The 12158-nt window shown below is 36.5% G+C and overlaps 2 protein-coding genes, 1 long non-coding RNA gene and 1 pseudogene across 8 annotated transcripts; 1 reads left to right on the forward strand and 3 right to left on the reverse strand.

The window, feature by feature from the left end:
• The first annotated feature begins 179 nt into the window (after positions 1–179).
• Positions 180–1302, forward strand: LOC104784209 (large ribosomal subunit protein eL15y pseudogene; annotated as a pseudogene).
• A 400-nt stretch (positions 1303–1702) lies between these two features.
• LOC147946243 (uncharacterized) lies at positions 1703–3342 on the reverse strand. The gene is made up of 5 exons (XM_087509547.1): positions 3069–3342; positions 2680–2954; positions 2343–2590; positions 2025–2183; positions 1703–1874 (listed from the first exon to the last, which is right to left on the reverse strand). Exons 1-5 carry the CDS (start codon positions 3340–3342, stop codon positions 1703–1705), a joined length of 1128 nt encoding a protein of 375 aa, XP_087365673.1.
• Positions 3343–4080: 738 nt separating this feature from the next.
• Positions 4081–7471, reverse strand: LOC104781979 (putative glucuronosyltransferase PGSIP8). The gene is made up of 4 exons (XM_010506789.3): positions 6795–7471; positions 5072–5532; positions 4832–4979; positions 4081–4735 (listed from the first exon to the last, which is right to left on the reverse strand). Exons 1-4 carry the CDS (start codon positions 7133–7135, stop codon positions 4195–4197), a joined length of 1491 nt encoding a protein of 496 aa, XP_010505091.1. The 5' UTR covers positions 7136–7471; the 3' UTR covers positions 4081–4194.
• Positions 7472–9210: 1739 nt separating this feature from the next.
• On the reverse strand, positions 9211–10843 carry LOC147946244 (uncharacterized). 6 transcript variants are annotated; one of them, XR_015597212.1, is made up of 6 exons: positions 10757–10841; positions 10588–10676; positions 10407–10505; positions 10172–10314; positions 9689–9934; positions 9211–9480 (listed from the first exon to the last, which is right to left on the reverse strand). It is a non-coding gene; the product is annotated as an uncharacterized LOC147946244 (long non-coding RNA). The 6 variants fall into 6 exon arrangements; XR_015597211.1 differs by having other exon boundaries at positions 10151–10314; XR_015597215.1 differs by having other exon boundaries at positions 10172–10213; positions 10757–10840.
• Positions 10844–12158: the final 1315 nt, after the last annotated feature.

The raw sequence follows: 12158 nt of genomic DNA on the forward strand, positions 1-12158 counted from the left end.
TACACATATCAACTCTAGGGATAAGCACGATCGATGTTCACAATCAACTTCAAATATTTTTCCAATATCTTTTTTCCGACAAAAGAGTCCAGATTTTAGAAGAAAATATCATATTTGAAGAAGCTTTAGTTTTGTTTATTGTTTTTTTGCACGATAACCCTTTCATGGATTGATGAGTGATGACGACAGGTGGTCTCGGGTGACCCAAAAAAAAAAACTATGAAAAAAAAGAAACAGAATTTTGCTAATATTCAGGACTATCCAACAAAATATTAACTCACAAAACTTTATAATTATATAATTCAATTCAATAACACGTGATTGAGGAATAAACCCCACACAATCTATGGATTAGCAGGGCCTAGGAGTAATCGCTGATGGGTAGCCCAATATGTGTCAATAGTGTTAGCCGCTATTTATTTATTTTTGGCGATAACCAAGTTGTGCGGTGGTCATCGTAACTTGACGAACGGGTAAAGCATTTGCTGTTAATAATACTCTTCGTCTAGAGTTTTTATAAGTGATTCGTTATTTTGTTTAAACAATTCATGTTATGAGTAGGTGCGTACAAGTATGTGTCGGAGCTATGGAGGAAGAAGCAATCGGATGTGATGAGGCACCTGCAACGCGTGAGGTGCTGGAATTACAGACAACAACCTTCCATCGTCCGTCTGACTCGACCAACTCGTCCAGACAAAGCTCGTCGTTTGGGCTTCAAGGCGAAGCAGGTGACTTGTTGTTGGAACTTGTTTCCCTCTCAGCTTTTGTGTTTTTGGTTCTGAGTTTAGAGGTTTAGGGTTTAACGTAAGGTGTTTTAGTTCTTACATGATCTTGTTTTGCTTTGTCATGTCAGGGATATGTGGTGTATAGAGTAAGAGTAAGACGAGGTGGAAGGAATAGGCCAGTTCCAAAGGGGATTGTGTATGGTAAGCCAACGAACCAAGGAGTGACACAACTCAAGTTCCAGCGAAGCAAGAGAGGTCTGTTGCGGAGGAACGTGCTGGGAGGAAGCTAGGCGGTCTGACAGTTCTCAACTCCTACTGGATCAACGAGGACTCCACGTAAAAATACTACGAGATCATCCTTGTGGATCCGGCTCACAACGCAGTGAGTAACGACCCGAGGATCAACTGGATTTGTAACTCTGTTCACAAGCATCGTGAGCTTAGAGGTCTCACATCAGAAGGAAAGAAGAACAGAGGTTTACCTGGAAAGGGTCATAACAACCACAAAAATCGACCCTCACGTAGAGCTACTTGGAAGAATAACAATACTATCTCCGGCCTCCTTCGTTACCGTTGATTCTCTTGTTCCATTTTTGCTCTTTTTGTTTCTTGTCACTTTGTTTTTTTTTTTCTGTTCTAAAGCCTGTAGACGTTCAAGTGATTTTACGTATGGATTATAACATTTCAATCAAACTGAGAGTAGTATTACAGATGAAGCACATACACAAGTCAAGTAAGCAAGTTATTAATTAGTCCAAGTAATAGTCTATATAGTCTATATCACAGCTTGACCTAACTAAATAGCTAAACGATTAGATGAAGCTAACATGTGACTAGAAGTGTGGATTTTATATGGATCAAGTGAAACTTGCTGATCATTCAGGTTTCAGAGGGTTTCGGTCAGAGCTATAAAATATGTTACTCTCTCTCTCTCTTTTCTCACTTGTCTTGAGGTCCACACAAGTCGTGGCCTTTCTTCATATATCTTCCAATAATTCATCAATGTCAAAGAACTCGGCGGGATTCCACAGATACGGAAAGTCACAGTCTTCATTCGTCAGAGGAGGAGGAGGAGCAAGAATCGGTGTACTTTGTTGTTGTTGTTGCTGTTGAGTAGTGACACCATGCTCTTCCACATTACTGAATAATATTGCATCACTGTCTTGGTCCGTCATCACATTCCCGGATATTGTTGAATCTTGACCTTGAAGAGGAGGAAGAATCGGTGTACTTTGCTCTTGTTGTTGCTGCTGAGTATCGACACCATGTTGTTGTTCCTCCACATTTTTTAGCCATGCATCGATCATGTCAAATAAGTCGTCATCCTTGGACGTATCCAACACGTCTTCTTGGGTCATCACCATCCCGGATCTTGAATCTTGACCTTGCGGAGGCGGAGGAGGAGGAGGAAGACTCGGCTGCTGTTGTTGAACGCCACCATTTTCTCCCTCTAGCATTCTTATAAGTTGCTGATACGCAGAATCATAATGAGGCTGCAGTTGGTGTGAATCTGACCGGGCTGCCCAAAACTGCCATTGATGAGTTCGGTAAGAATCTAGCGGGCCTGGCCAAAACTGCTGCTGCTGTTGTTGATACGCCAAATCACGAGGCTAAAACAGAAGTTGTTGATAAGAATCCAGCGGGGCTGGCTGAAACAGAAGTTGTTGTTGATACGCAATATCATGGTGAGGCTGCGGTTGGTAAGAATCCAAAGGGGCATGCGGATACTGCTGCGGTTGATGATACTCGACAGTAGGAGGCTGCTGCTGCAGAACCTTCTTCTGCTTCTCATTCTCTTCTTCCTCTGCTTTCTTCTTCTTGTTTATTGCTTGTGTACTCCGATAGATCTTGCACATAGAATAGTCCTACACGCATGCACCAACCAAAATAAGACTCACAATAAAATAACATAAAACTTAATATATAACTTGGGAATCAAGAAACGCATATATACCTTTACGTCATCATCAGCAGAAGGCGGACACTGATCAATCCAGTATTCATGCATCAACCAACTAGTTTTTACGCCATTAGGTTGTTTCCCAACGTAGTATGATAGTGCGGTTTTGTAACCAACGAGGCCTTGCCCAGCGTCAATCTTCTTGGAAGCAACTGTTGCGTGCCAGTATCCACCTTTGTCGACACGTTTCTGCCTTTTTCCTCCTTTACCCATCTTGTTCCTCTTCGATATAAAGAACCAATATGTATCATTACCCTTCTTGAATTTTTCTACGTACATATTTCCAAAACAAACATAAGTAAACGTTTGCCCAAAGAGAAAGAAGAAATAAATTTGATAAAAAATAAGAAGTAATTAATTTGTTCTACAAGGAGACGACAAACCTGAGAGCTGTTCTGGATTGGACTCGTAGATGTTCACGAGATGTATAGAAAGGTTGGCCAATAAGTCTCTGTTTCCGCCCAAGTAGTCTTGTTTCCGTCCAAGTAACGAGATGACCTCCAAGTCGTTTGGTCTATAGTTGAAACCTGGTGGAAAACAAGGTCTCGTCGAAGGAGAAGAAGACAAGTGATGATCAGCTGAAGAAGAAGGAATCTCTGACGGTTCCGGTTCCGGCAAGGATCTTTCTTTACGCTTGTTTCTTCCATGCATCGACATCTGAGTAGCTTTTGGAAAATCAACTAGATAGAAAGTATATTTTGTAAGAGATTCAACGTAGGTTTTGTATCTTTTTATTTATAAGGCTTGTAATAAGCCGGTGGCCATATATATGGATTTTATCAAAAAAAAATTGAAAAGATATATATGTAGTAATTGGATTCGAATAAGATTTGATATTATCTTTGTTCATCAAAATACAATTTAAACTTTTTATATATCTTTGTTATTCAAAAATAAGAGAAAAAAAAAAGAATTGACCGATGCTAGGACATTTGTGGGGAGCTAAGGTTTGCGTTGAGATGTCTCATTCTTAGTTTATTTCTTCTGTGTAAACCTTCACTCTAGTCTCTAGCTAGGTTGGATTGAGAGCTTGCGTCTGAAAGTTATTTTGCAGAGATTGACATTCGTTTACCAATATGTGTATCAAAAGCTTTCAGTCGGAAAATTATTGTAAGGGATGATATGGTTCGATTTCATCACTTCTCATGCAACGAGACCTATAAGGATTAAGGAGTCTAGAGGGGCTTTTGTAACTAGAGAGGAGGGCAATCAAAGAGGGACACAAATAAAAACAGAGAGAGACAGAGTGTTTTGTACTTTGCTCAATAGTTTGTATCTTTAAATTTTCATGCTCTAATTCTTCATTTCTTTGTGTAAAAGAGAGTGAGTTAAACAAGATCAAACAAGGTTTACTCTATAAGAAGAATGTAGAGTTGTGAAATCATGGTACCGAAATTGACTAGGTAAAAGCAATAAGGTTAGAGTGAGTTGATATAAATGTAATGTGAATGAAACAATAATAATCTTTTATATACAGAAACAATATGTCAAATGAAAAAAAAAGGACTCCTAATACAGTTTGCTGAAGCCTGAAGTGATCCCTGAGTCTCCCAATCGCGGGAACAACACCTCTTTCTCAATCAAAACCTGGAGGTGAGAAGTTATCTTGCGGAACGAAACCCACACAAAAGGTGCGCAACAAAATGCGTATGCGAAAACCGACAAGGCTCTGACCACTCCATCAGGGTACCAAGGGAAGGCCATGACGAGAAGCGTCCCGAGAATGCCGAGCCACGGAGTGAGAACAGGTAACGTTGGGAGGAGGAGAGTGTTGATTGGAATGGAGGAGAGAGCGAAAGAAGCCATCAAGTAAAGCGACCAGCCGATGAGTGGGTGGATGGTGTGAGGGATGGTGAAGAATGGGAAGATGTAGGCTGCAACTACAGAGAGAAGTGCGATCAACTTGAAACCTGCTTGGATCGCTATTAAGTTGCGGTCAGAACGGCGATAACATAGCTTGGTTATATTCGGGCGAGCTAGTCGTGTGACCAGTATGATTCCAAGGTAGAACACTGCCTGAATTATGGCCAAAGGCATCTCTGCTGAGTACCTGTTTCAAGATCACACACAGTATTAGATCTTGATATTAAGCCATTGTATTATCGAGATTAAGAGAGAGTCACCATCCTTTCAAATTTAAAATTACCCTAGAGTAGTGCGGCGCTGCTCGTGCCATGAGAGCCCTAGTGGAAGAACAGGCCATGACCACCAGTACCATGGCTTTAACCAAACAGCTCCTGGGAATGTAATCACACTGTTTGGTCCACAAGGTATGTTCCATCTTAGTTTAAGATCTGAGAGTACCAAGATGAGATCATGTTATTACATTATCCAACATTATCCAAAATGTGTATTATTATAGACAAGATTAGAAAAAGAGACTTACAGAAATAAGAAGCGTCCATTTGGTAGCCTAGGGGAAGTCTCAAGTGGCCACTAAGCACAGAACCGTTACTCGGAGGACGAAAGAGAGGCTGGTCAAGAAGATCAGAGAAGTAACTGACAAGGAAGCCTTGATCAGCTCCATCCGGATTCTTTCTCCCAACTCGTAGCTCATGGAGCATGTCCTTGAACATCTCCACCGATGGCTGCAACACGAAGAGACCAGTGTGAAAGATGCAAGGGTTTATAAAGACCGCACAGAACCGTCCGCACTGGAACAGCTCATCGGTTTTCTTGAGGAAGAGGTTGTCCGCATCTAGCATGACCACACGGTCGTAATCAGTCAAAGCCCAAGCGTAGAGCTTGTTCAGAGTAAGCTTGAATCTACTGTTGAAGTTGGTCTGTCTCCTGTACGGATTATCCACATTTTCAACTCTCACCACTTTGGCTCCATCTTCCTCTTCCCTGCTCACACACATACGCTCGTTAGTACCTTCACACACACATATTCGGTACCAACATCTGCTTTATGCACCCATGTTTTCGTAAGTACATATATTCTTATGTATTTGTTTGTGCATATAAGTCCAAGTGTTGCTATAAATTATTATAGGTTTGTTATTATTATCCGAATTGTCCCAAGGGACAAACAAATAATTATAGGTAATGAGGTTGAGATATCGACGTTATGGCATGATCTATACAGCAGATTGGCCGGTCATAAATTTAATAAAACAGCTCCTTCCTGTTTCCAAAAGGCTTTTCATTTTTCTTTCAATCAAAGCGCTAAAGTCAAACAACTCTCCTTAACTTATACTGTATGCTTTGCATTCAATTGTAATAAGAATTTATTGTTTTTGATCGCTTTTGATTCCCATTCTCTTTACTATACGCATCTTCTAACTTTATTTGGGTGAATTGTTGACTAAGGTTTTTACCAAGATCATTTGGTTTATTGATTGTTTTGGTACTCAATACCATTCGATCCCCTTTGTTTAATCTTAATCTGTCTATAGAAAGTCAAATGATTAATAACCTACGCGTGTATTATCTAATTATAAAAAGATTGTTTTTAAAACTTATCATAATACTAATTATTAATTAAAAACTTATGAACAAAACAAAAAAAAAACTTTTTTTCCAAACTAGACGACACCTAACGAGTTTTGGAGCATTCATTTTCTTAAAGTAAGATAATTTCTATACAGATAGGCGCGTTGTCATATAAGTATATGAGAAGATATAAATGGATAGTTGAATGGGTGGGTCTAAGTCTCAACTACATACATATCTACTCTAAACCTTTGATTCTCCCCAAACTTTTAGTAAGGACCAAAAAAAGGCACAGAAGTCTTTAAAGTTTCTTTTGAATTCGTGAAGCCAATCAGAAGAAAGAAAAGAGTCGAAGTTATAAAGAATACTATGCAAACCTCCTAAACCTATATATTTGTGGTCACGATACTTTCTATGAATAAGGTGGTCGTTTTCTCATCGGAACAATTTTCTAAGCTTACTTCAATTTCTAAGAAAATAAATGTATCAAATCAAGAGTGTCCTACAAGATGGAACTCGTGTTTAGAGAGTTTAGTAAAGTTCATTTAGTTTATGAGAAAAAAAAACAAAATAAAAACTACAAAAAAGGAAATGAAGATTGTATATTCCAAAGTAAGTTATATTTGGCAATTGGAAACGGACAGCGTTTAATAATGGTCGGAAGAGAGACTTACAAGGTTTGAACCCATCGGAGAGGGACGTCGAGAGAAGCGATGACGACAAGATCAGCTTCCACGTTGAGACTTCTCAACGATCTGATCAATACACGAGTCGCCACGTAGAACTCGTAGTCTCTTGGCGTACCCATGTACATCATCGTTGCGTACGCGTTCTTATGCTCAGGCCGCCGCGTCTTTAAACCACGATCTTGAACCGTTACGACCGCGTTTGAGGTATCTATCGCCGTTTCTTGCTGTTGCGTAAGCAGCGGCTGTCTCTCTCGATACGCCGTCGTATCGATTATCAAAAGAGACAGAACCAAACACAATATCGTTATGCCTCTCTGCAAACCCATTCTTGATTTCTCTGTACAATGTCCGAATTGCTAAAACAAATAAAAAGAATTATGAAGAATGTGAATTTTATTTTCTTTTAAGGAATATGTAAACGCATACGCGTATATATATAGTGAATGTATCAAAGAGAGAGGGGGAGTTTCTGGGAGACTGTGAAGGGTTAAAAAGGTCTAATGGGTGATTGCCAATGACAAAAGTTATTATACTAATCAAAACAAATACTAATGGTTGAGCATATATTCCTAAGTTGCTCTCAATTACCTAAAATAAGTTTAATTGCTAATTACTTGAAATTAAAAATATTAATGCTCATTATGGTAATTTCTGTACTTTCCATTTTCCGAGACAAATCTATCACCGTTCATACAGCTTTCTGTATTGATCGAATTCTACATTCGTCCATGTAATGAGTAATCGTTTTCAAAAGAAAATTTCGAAATCTTTATAGTAATTGATAACTTTAAAATATTTAAGATTTTGATTCCAGGTTATATAAGGGTTTAAAAGACAAACTAGCTGGCACATAGTACTATACTACCTCTCTTTAGTCACATTTTTTTGACCAAGGGAGATGTGTAACGCTATGTTTAGTCTGTAACGCACAAGAAGATGATGAATTAAGGTTTTGCTTAGTTTTAAAAGTATATAATTAATTATGAGGTGGTGAGTTATGAAAGTAACCGATTTTTTTAATGTATTTTGTTGGCAGCTAATAATAATATTATGGAAATGGTCAATATAGAGGACCATGTGACTGAGCCGTTGTCCTCTTGGCAAGTGGTGTGCAACTGCAAGTCTCAGCCTAGTTCATTATATTTGATTTCCACTACATAATTCAATGTTCAAAGTCAATTCTGTCAAGAAACATATATATATATATATATATATATATATATATAGCCAACCCAACCCATTTCTGATTTCTCTGTGTGTGAAAAAAGGTAAAAATATATGGTGTAGGTAATTGGTGTAAAAATGGTGGAAATGAGAGGAATTGATATAGAAAAATTATTTCAATAATTAGAGTAAAATAAGGAGGATTTTTTCTCTAATTGTTCCTCTTTTTGGACAAAGAATAGAGAAATGGGAATAAAAATGTTCCTACTGATCTTTCTCCTATAGAATAGAAATGTTGTCAAGACTCTACACACCCTAAGACAATGACGGTATACAGTAAACACGATCGTATATAGTGGAAAAATGGACTCACAATTACTTACCAATATACAAAGTAAAATGCACTTACCATATGAACAGTTATCGTCATTCTATATATTCCCTCCGTATCAGAATATATGATTTTATGAGACTTTTACATAAATTAAGAAAAATACTTAATGTTTAGCAATAAATGCATTATTATTTAAATAACATATTTTCATAATTATTAACCAATGTATACTTTTCGAAATTTGTAAAATATTAAAAAAGTATATTATTATTTATAATAACATATTTTCATTATTATTTATAAAAATTATAAAAAGCCATGTATTGTGATATAGAGGGAGTATTTGTTTTTTGTTTTATTTTGGCACTTTGCATTTGCTTGTTCGATCATTTCCATCTATCTTGCGATAGTTACCATGAAAAAATCTATTGTACTTTTTAGGTTGTGACTTATAAACACACAATAACCATTCCATCTTGTATATTTATAAGTAGTTAAGTACACATGGATATTACTTGTAATCACTACAACAAATCTGTACATTGTTAGCACGAGAGAAACGCTATAATATGTAATTCATAGCTCTTTTACAAACGCTATATTAGGCCACTGTTATTGTAGGTACCTCACATATGATAGCGCATAATTCGTATGCTATGGTATAGTATTATACCATAGCAGTACAGAAATGTTATGTTATCCTGCTTTTCAAATTTTTAAAGATAATGTTATAAGTCATTTTACACGCTATGTTAGGAGTTTTTACCGTAATTATATCATAGCACTAATCAAATGCTATAATATATTTTATTGGATCACAAAATTCATGCTGTTTTATTTATTATTATAATTTTTTTTTTCAAAATTTGTTTAAATATATTTATATTTTTACATTTCATAAAATAATCAACATACATAACATAAATTACATTAACCAAAATAAGTCTTACATAACAAAGTGTCACCAAGTCTTAAACAAAATAAAACTAACATTAAAAATAAAATAAAAACACTATTTGACATGTACATGTAACCCATCCAAGCCTTTCTTACTTGTAGCAAAGACTCTCTTTTAGCTGCTCACTCAGCCTTTCTTGAAACAGTCCAATGAACAGCTACTAGTTCACTTTGAATATATGAAAAAGACATGTTAGTTATCCTCTCCATATGTATCTGCTCATATGAAACAAAAGAATCGTGAGAAGCCACAATATGCCATTAACCCTATAAGCACATATCAATCACATAGAGATAAATAAACCATAAATTGTAAGTCTTACCTATACATGAGCGAAAATATACGAGACACAATTCAATATCAGAAATAAACATGAAAATTGTTAACCTTTAAGGAACAATAAAGAGTATAAGGAATTAATACCAAATCATCATCATCCATTTGGCTGTTCCCACCACTACGGTTCTCCCTCAAACCTTATTTTCTTCTTCCAGCTGTGCGCATCGTTGCTTTGCTAAGATCATAAGGCTTCGTTTGGCTTCTCGTAGGAAGAGAAAACAATCTAATGTCAATCAAAAGCCTAAGCAAAAAACATCTTACCTGAAATTTGAGCTGCAATTTCCCTATCCTTATGCTGGAGTTGTGCTTTGGCTTCAAGTCTAGATATATCTGATTGTTGTCAATACACAGTAAGAAAATGCAGATAGATCCATAACGGAGAAAAAAAACATGTAAAAACATCAAAGTTTTGAAACAAGCTAAAAAGGAACCAAATGTCTTTCAGCTGAATAACATTCTCATGATGCAGCTTTAGAATTTTTATCTCCGTGATTGTTGTTATCAAAAACTGCATCAAACCAATTGTGAGAATGGAAAAGGTAGTACTTGCTCAACAGGAGGTAAGACCTTCTCCTTGAGGTATCCTCTGAACTGTGCTCCATCTTGATCCTAACGAATGAAACAACTCATTACACTTAGCAATCCAAACAAATGATTCAGAAAATTGCTTTCCCAAAGCTCGAAGTGATACTTGTAGAGGAGAGACCAATCTACCAAAAAAAAGATAATGAAAATAGAAGGTTTGAAATTTACATATATGAATCAAATCTATAACTTTAGCAAACCAAAATTAATCAATTACCTTTAAAGAATTTGTTCCACCGTAGATATCCCCACCACAAGCATGTCAAAAACTCTGTCTTATTTCCATGTTGACTTAACTCAAAGCAATTCATCAAAACTGAAATTAAGAGATTAATAGTTACTCAGGCAAGGAGGAAACTACAAACATGAATAGAGTTAACGGAAAATTCATCTCTTACGTTTTCTTAAAAGCTTTTGAGGACCTAAAACTGTGCCTCCACCAAAGGCTTGTTCCACTTATCCGCTCATACTTTCCATCTCCATTGACCTAAATAAGAACAAGTAAACAAAAACCATAGTTATATAATCCACATTCTCTGTATGTCCTCGAGAAACAATCTACAATACCTCTGTACACAAAACTATTGTTGAATCGACTTATCACCCAAATCATGCAAGCGTTGTGCACTAAAACAAGAAAAAAATAACAAGCTTATGAATTTAATTCGATGTCATGAGAGAAATAAGCATATCATATATGTCATCCAATATCATAGATACAATTCAATATATCGACCTCTCCAGAAAAACATATAATAAAGAGAAATGTTGAACAATCAAAAGCTTAACCCACCTATTGATTTACAAGCAATCAAAATACTAAAACTTTGAAACCGAATCCGAACCATATCCATCGCAAAGAGACTAAATCAGACTCGAGATCTAATCGTTCATCTAAACACAAAAAGGAACAAATCACAGAGAAGAAGAAACAAGAAAAATCATATAAATAAGAACCTGGAGCTTAAATAGTTGAAAGAAATTTGAAAAAATGGAGGAATTTGTTGTTAAGGTAGCTTGAAATCTCGCAAACTTGGATCTAGATAGAGAAAGATAATAAGAGAAGGAAGCAAATAAAAATTGAGGTAGAGGGAGACATAACGATTCGTGTTAATCACTTTTTCGCCGAGATATGAAATCGGAATGGACGCGAAATGAGGCCGCCGACGAGCTTCACGGTGGAGTCTATGGTGGACTCAAAAGACCTAGATTTCAATTTGGGGGAAGAAATTTTTTTTTGATGTTTTGTTCGTCTCGTCGTACAGAGAAGAGATAAGGTTTTATTTTTGCTGTAAACTTGGCACTTTGATATAAAAAACAAAAACAATCTTTTTTGGTTCTATTGACACAAAAAAAAATTGGATCTGAAATGCGCTTAAACGAAAATTTTCATCAAAGTAGTGGTGGAACAAACGATTTTAGGTTCTCACTTAATGAATTTTTATCTTAGCGTCTTTCTAATGCTATTGTATAGTAATTAAAAAAAAATTTATTTTTCATAGCAGTTAGAGAAAATGAGCTATAATCTACTGCTATCAATGTGAACTTTTCTTGTAGTGAATATAGCACAAGATTAAGTCTATTATATTGGCGGAAAATTCTTTAGCAAACACAAGAAAAAAGGGGGAAAAGTAGATTAAAGGGAAAGAGAAAGGAAATGGAAGAGTAACGTTGATTGATTTACGAACAATGTGACATGACACGGTTCCTCTTCTTTGTGTTGTTGAAACCGCGTCGGTCCATATTGTTGTCTTCGATGAAATGGTCTCCGAGATGCTAACGGATACCCCAAGTGTCTCTTTATTCTGTTGACTTGTACTTGATTAAACTCTTACAATCATGTCCGCCAGATGCACCTTTTCCTAATCACAGTCTTGTTAATTTGTCATCTCTTTGAAACCGATTGTTTTGTTTGTGGGTCAAGATTAAATTTGTAGCTTTAGCCAAAGCCTTCTGGACATTTGATGCG

The sequence above is a fragment of the Camelina sativa genome, chromosome 4 (genome assembly GCF_030686135.1).
Source record: "Camelina sativa cultivar CO46 ecotype springtype chromosome 4, ASM3068613v1".
Lineage (NCBI taxonomy): Eukaryota > Viridiplantae > Streptophyta > Magnoliopsida > Brassicales > Brassicaceae > Camelina > Camelina sativa.

Excerpts from the sequence above, each read along its gene's own strand:
- LOC147946243 (XM_087509547.1), bottom strand. The coding sequence starts at position 3,342 with ATGTCGATGCATGGAAGAAACAAGCGTAAAGAAAGATCCTTGCCGGAA. Across the intron at positions 2,591-2,679 it reads CTGCTGATGATGACGTAAAG|GACTATTCTATGTGCAAGAT; the intron begins GTATATATGCGT and ends GCATGCGTGTAG. Across the intron at positions 1,875-2,024 it reads GACTTATTTGACATGATCGA|ATTATTCAGTAATGTGGAAG; the intron begins TGCATGGCTAAA and ends CAGTGATGCAAT.
- LOC104781979 (XM_010506789.3), bottom strand. The coding sequence starts at position 7,135 with ATGGGTTTGCAGAGAGGCATAACGATATTGTGTTTGGTTCTGTCTCTT. Across the intron at positions 5,533-6,794 it reads CTCCGATGGGTTCAAACCTT|GGAAGAGGAAGATGGAGCCA; the intron begins GTAAGTCTCTCT and ends GTGTGTGAGCAG. Across the intron at positions 4,980-5,071 it reads AATGGACGCTTCTTATTTCT|ATCTTAAACTAAGATGGAAC; the intron begins GTAAGTCTCTTT and ends TGGTACTCTCAG.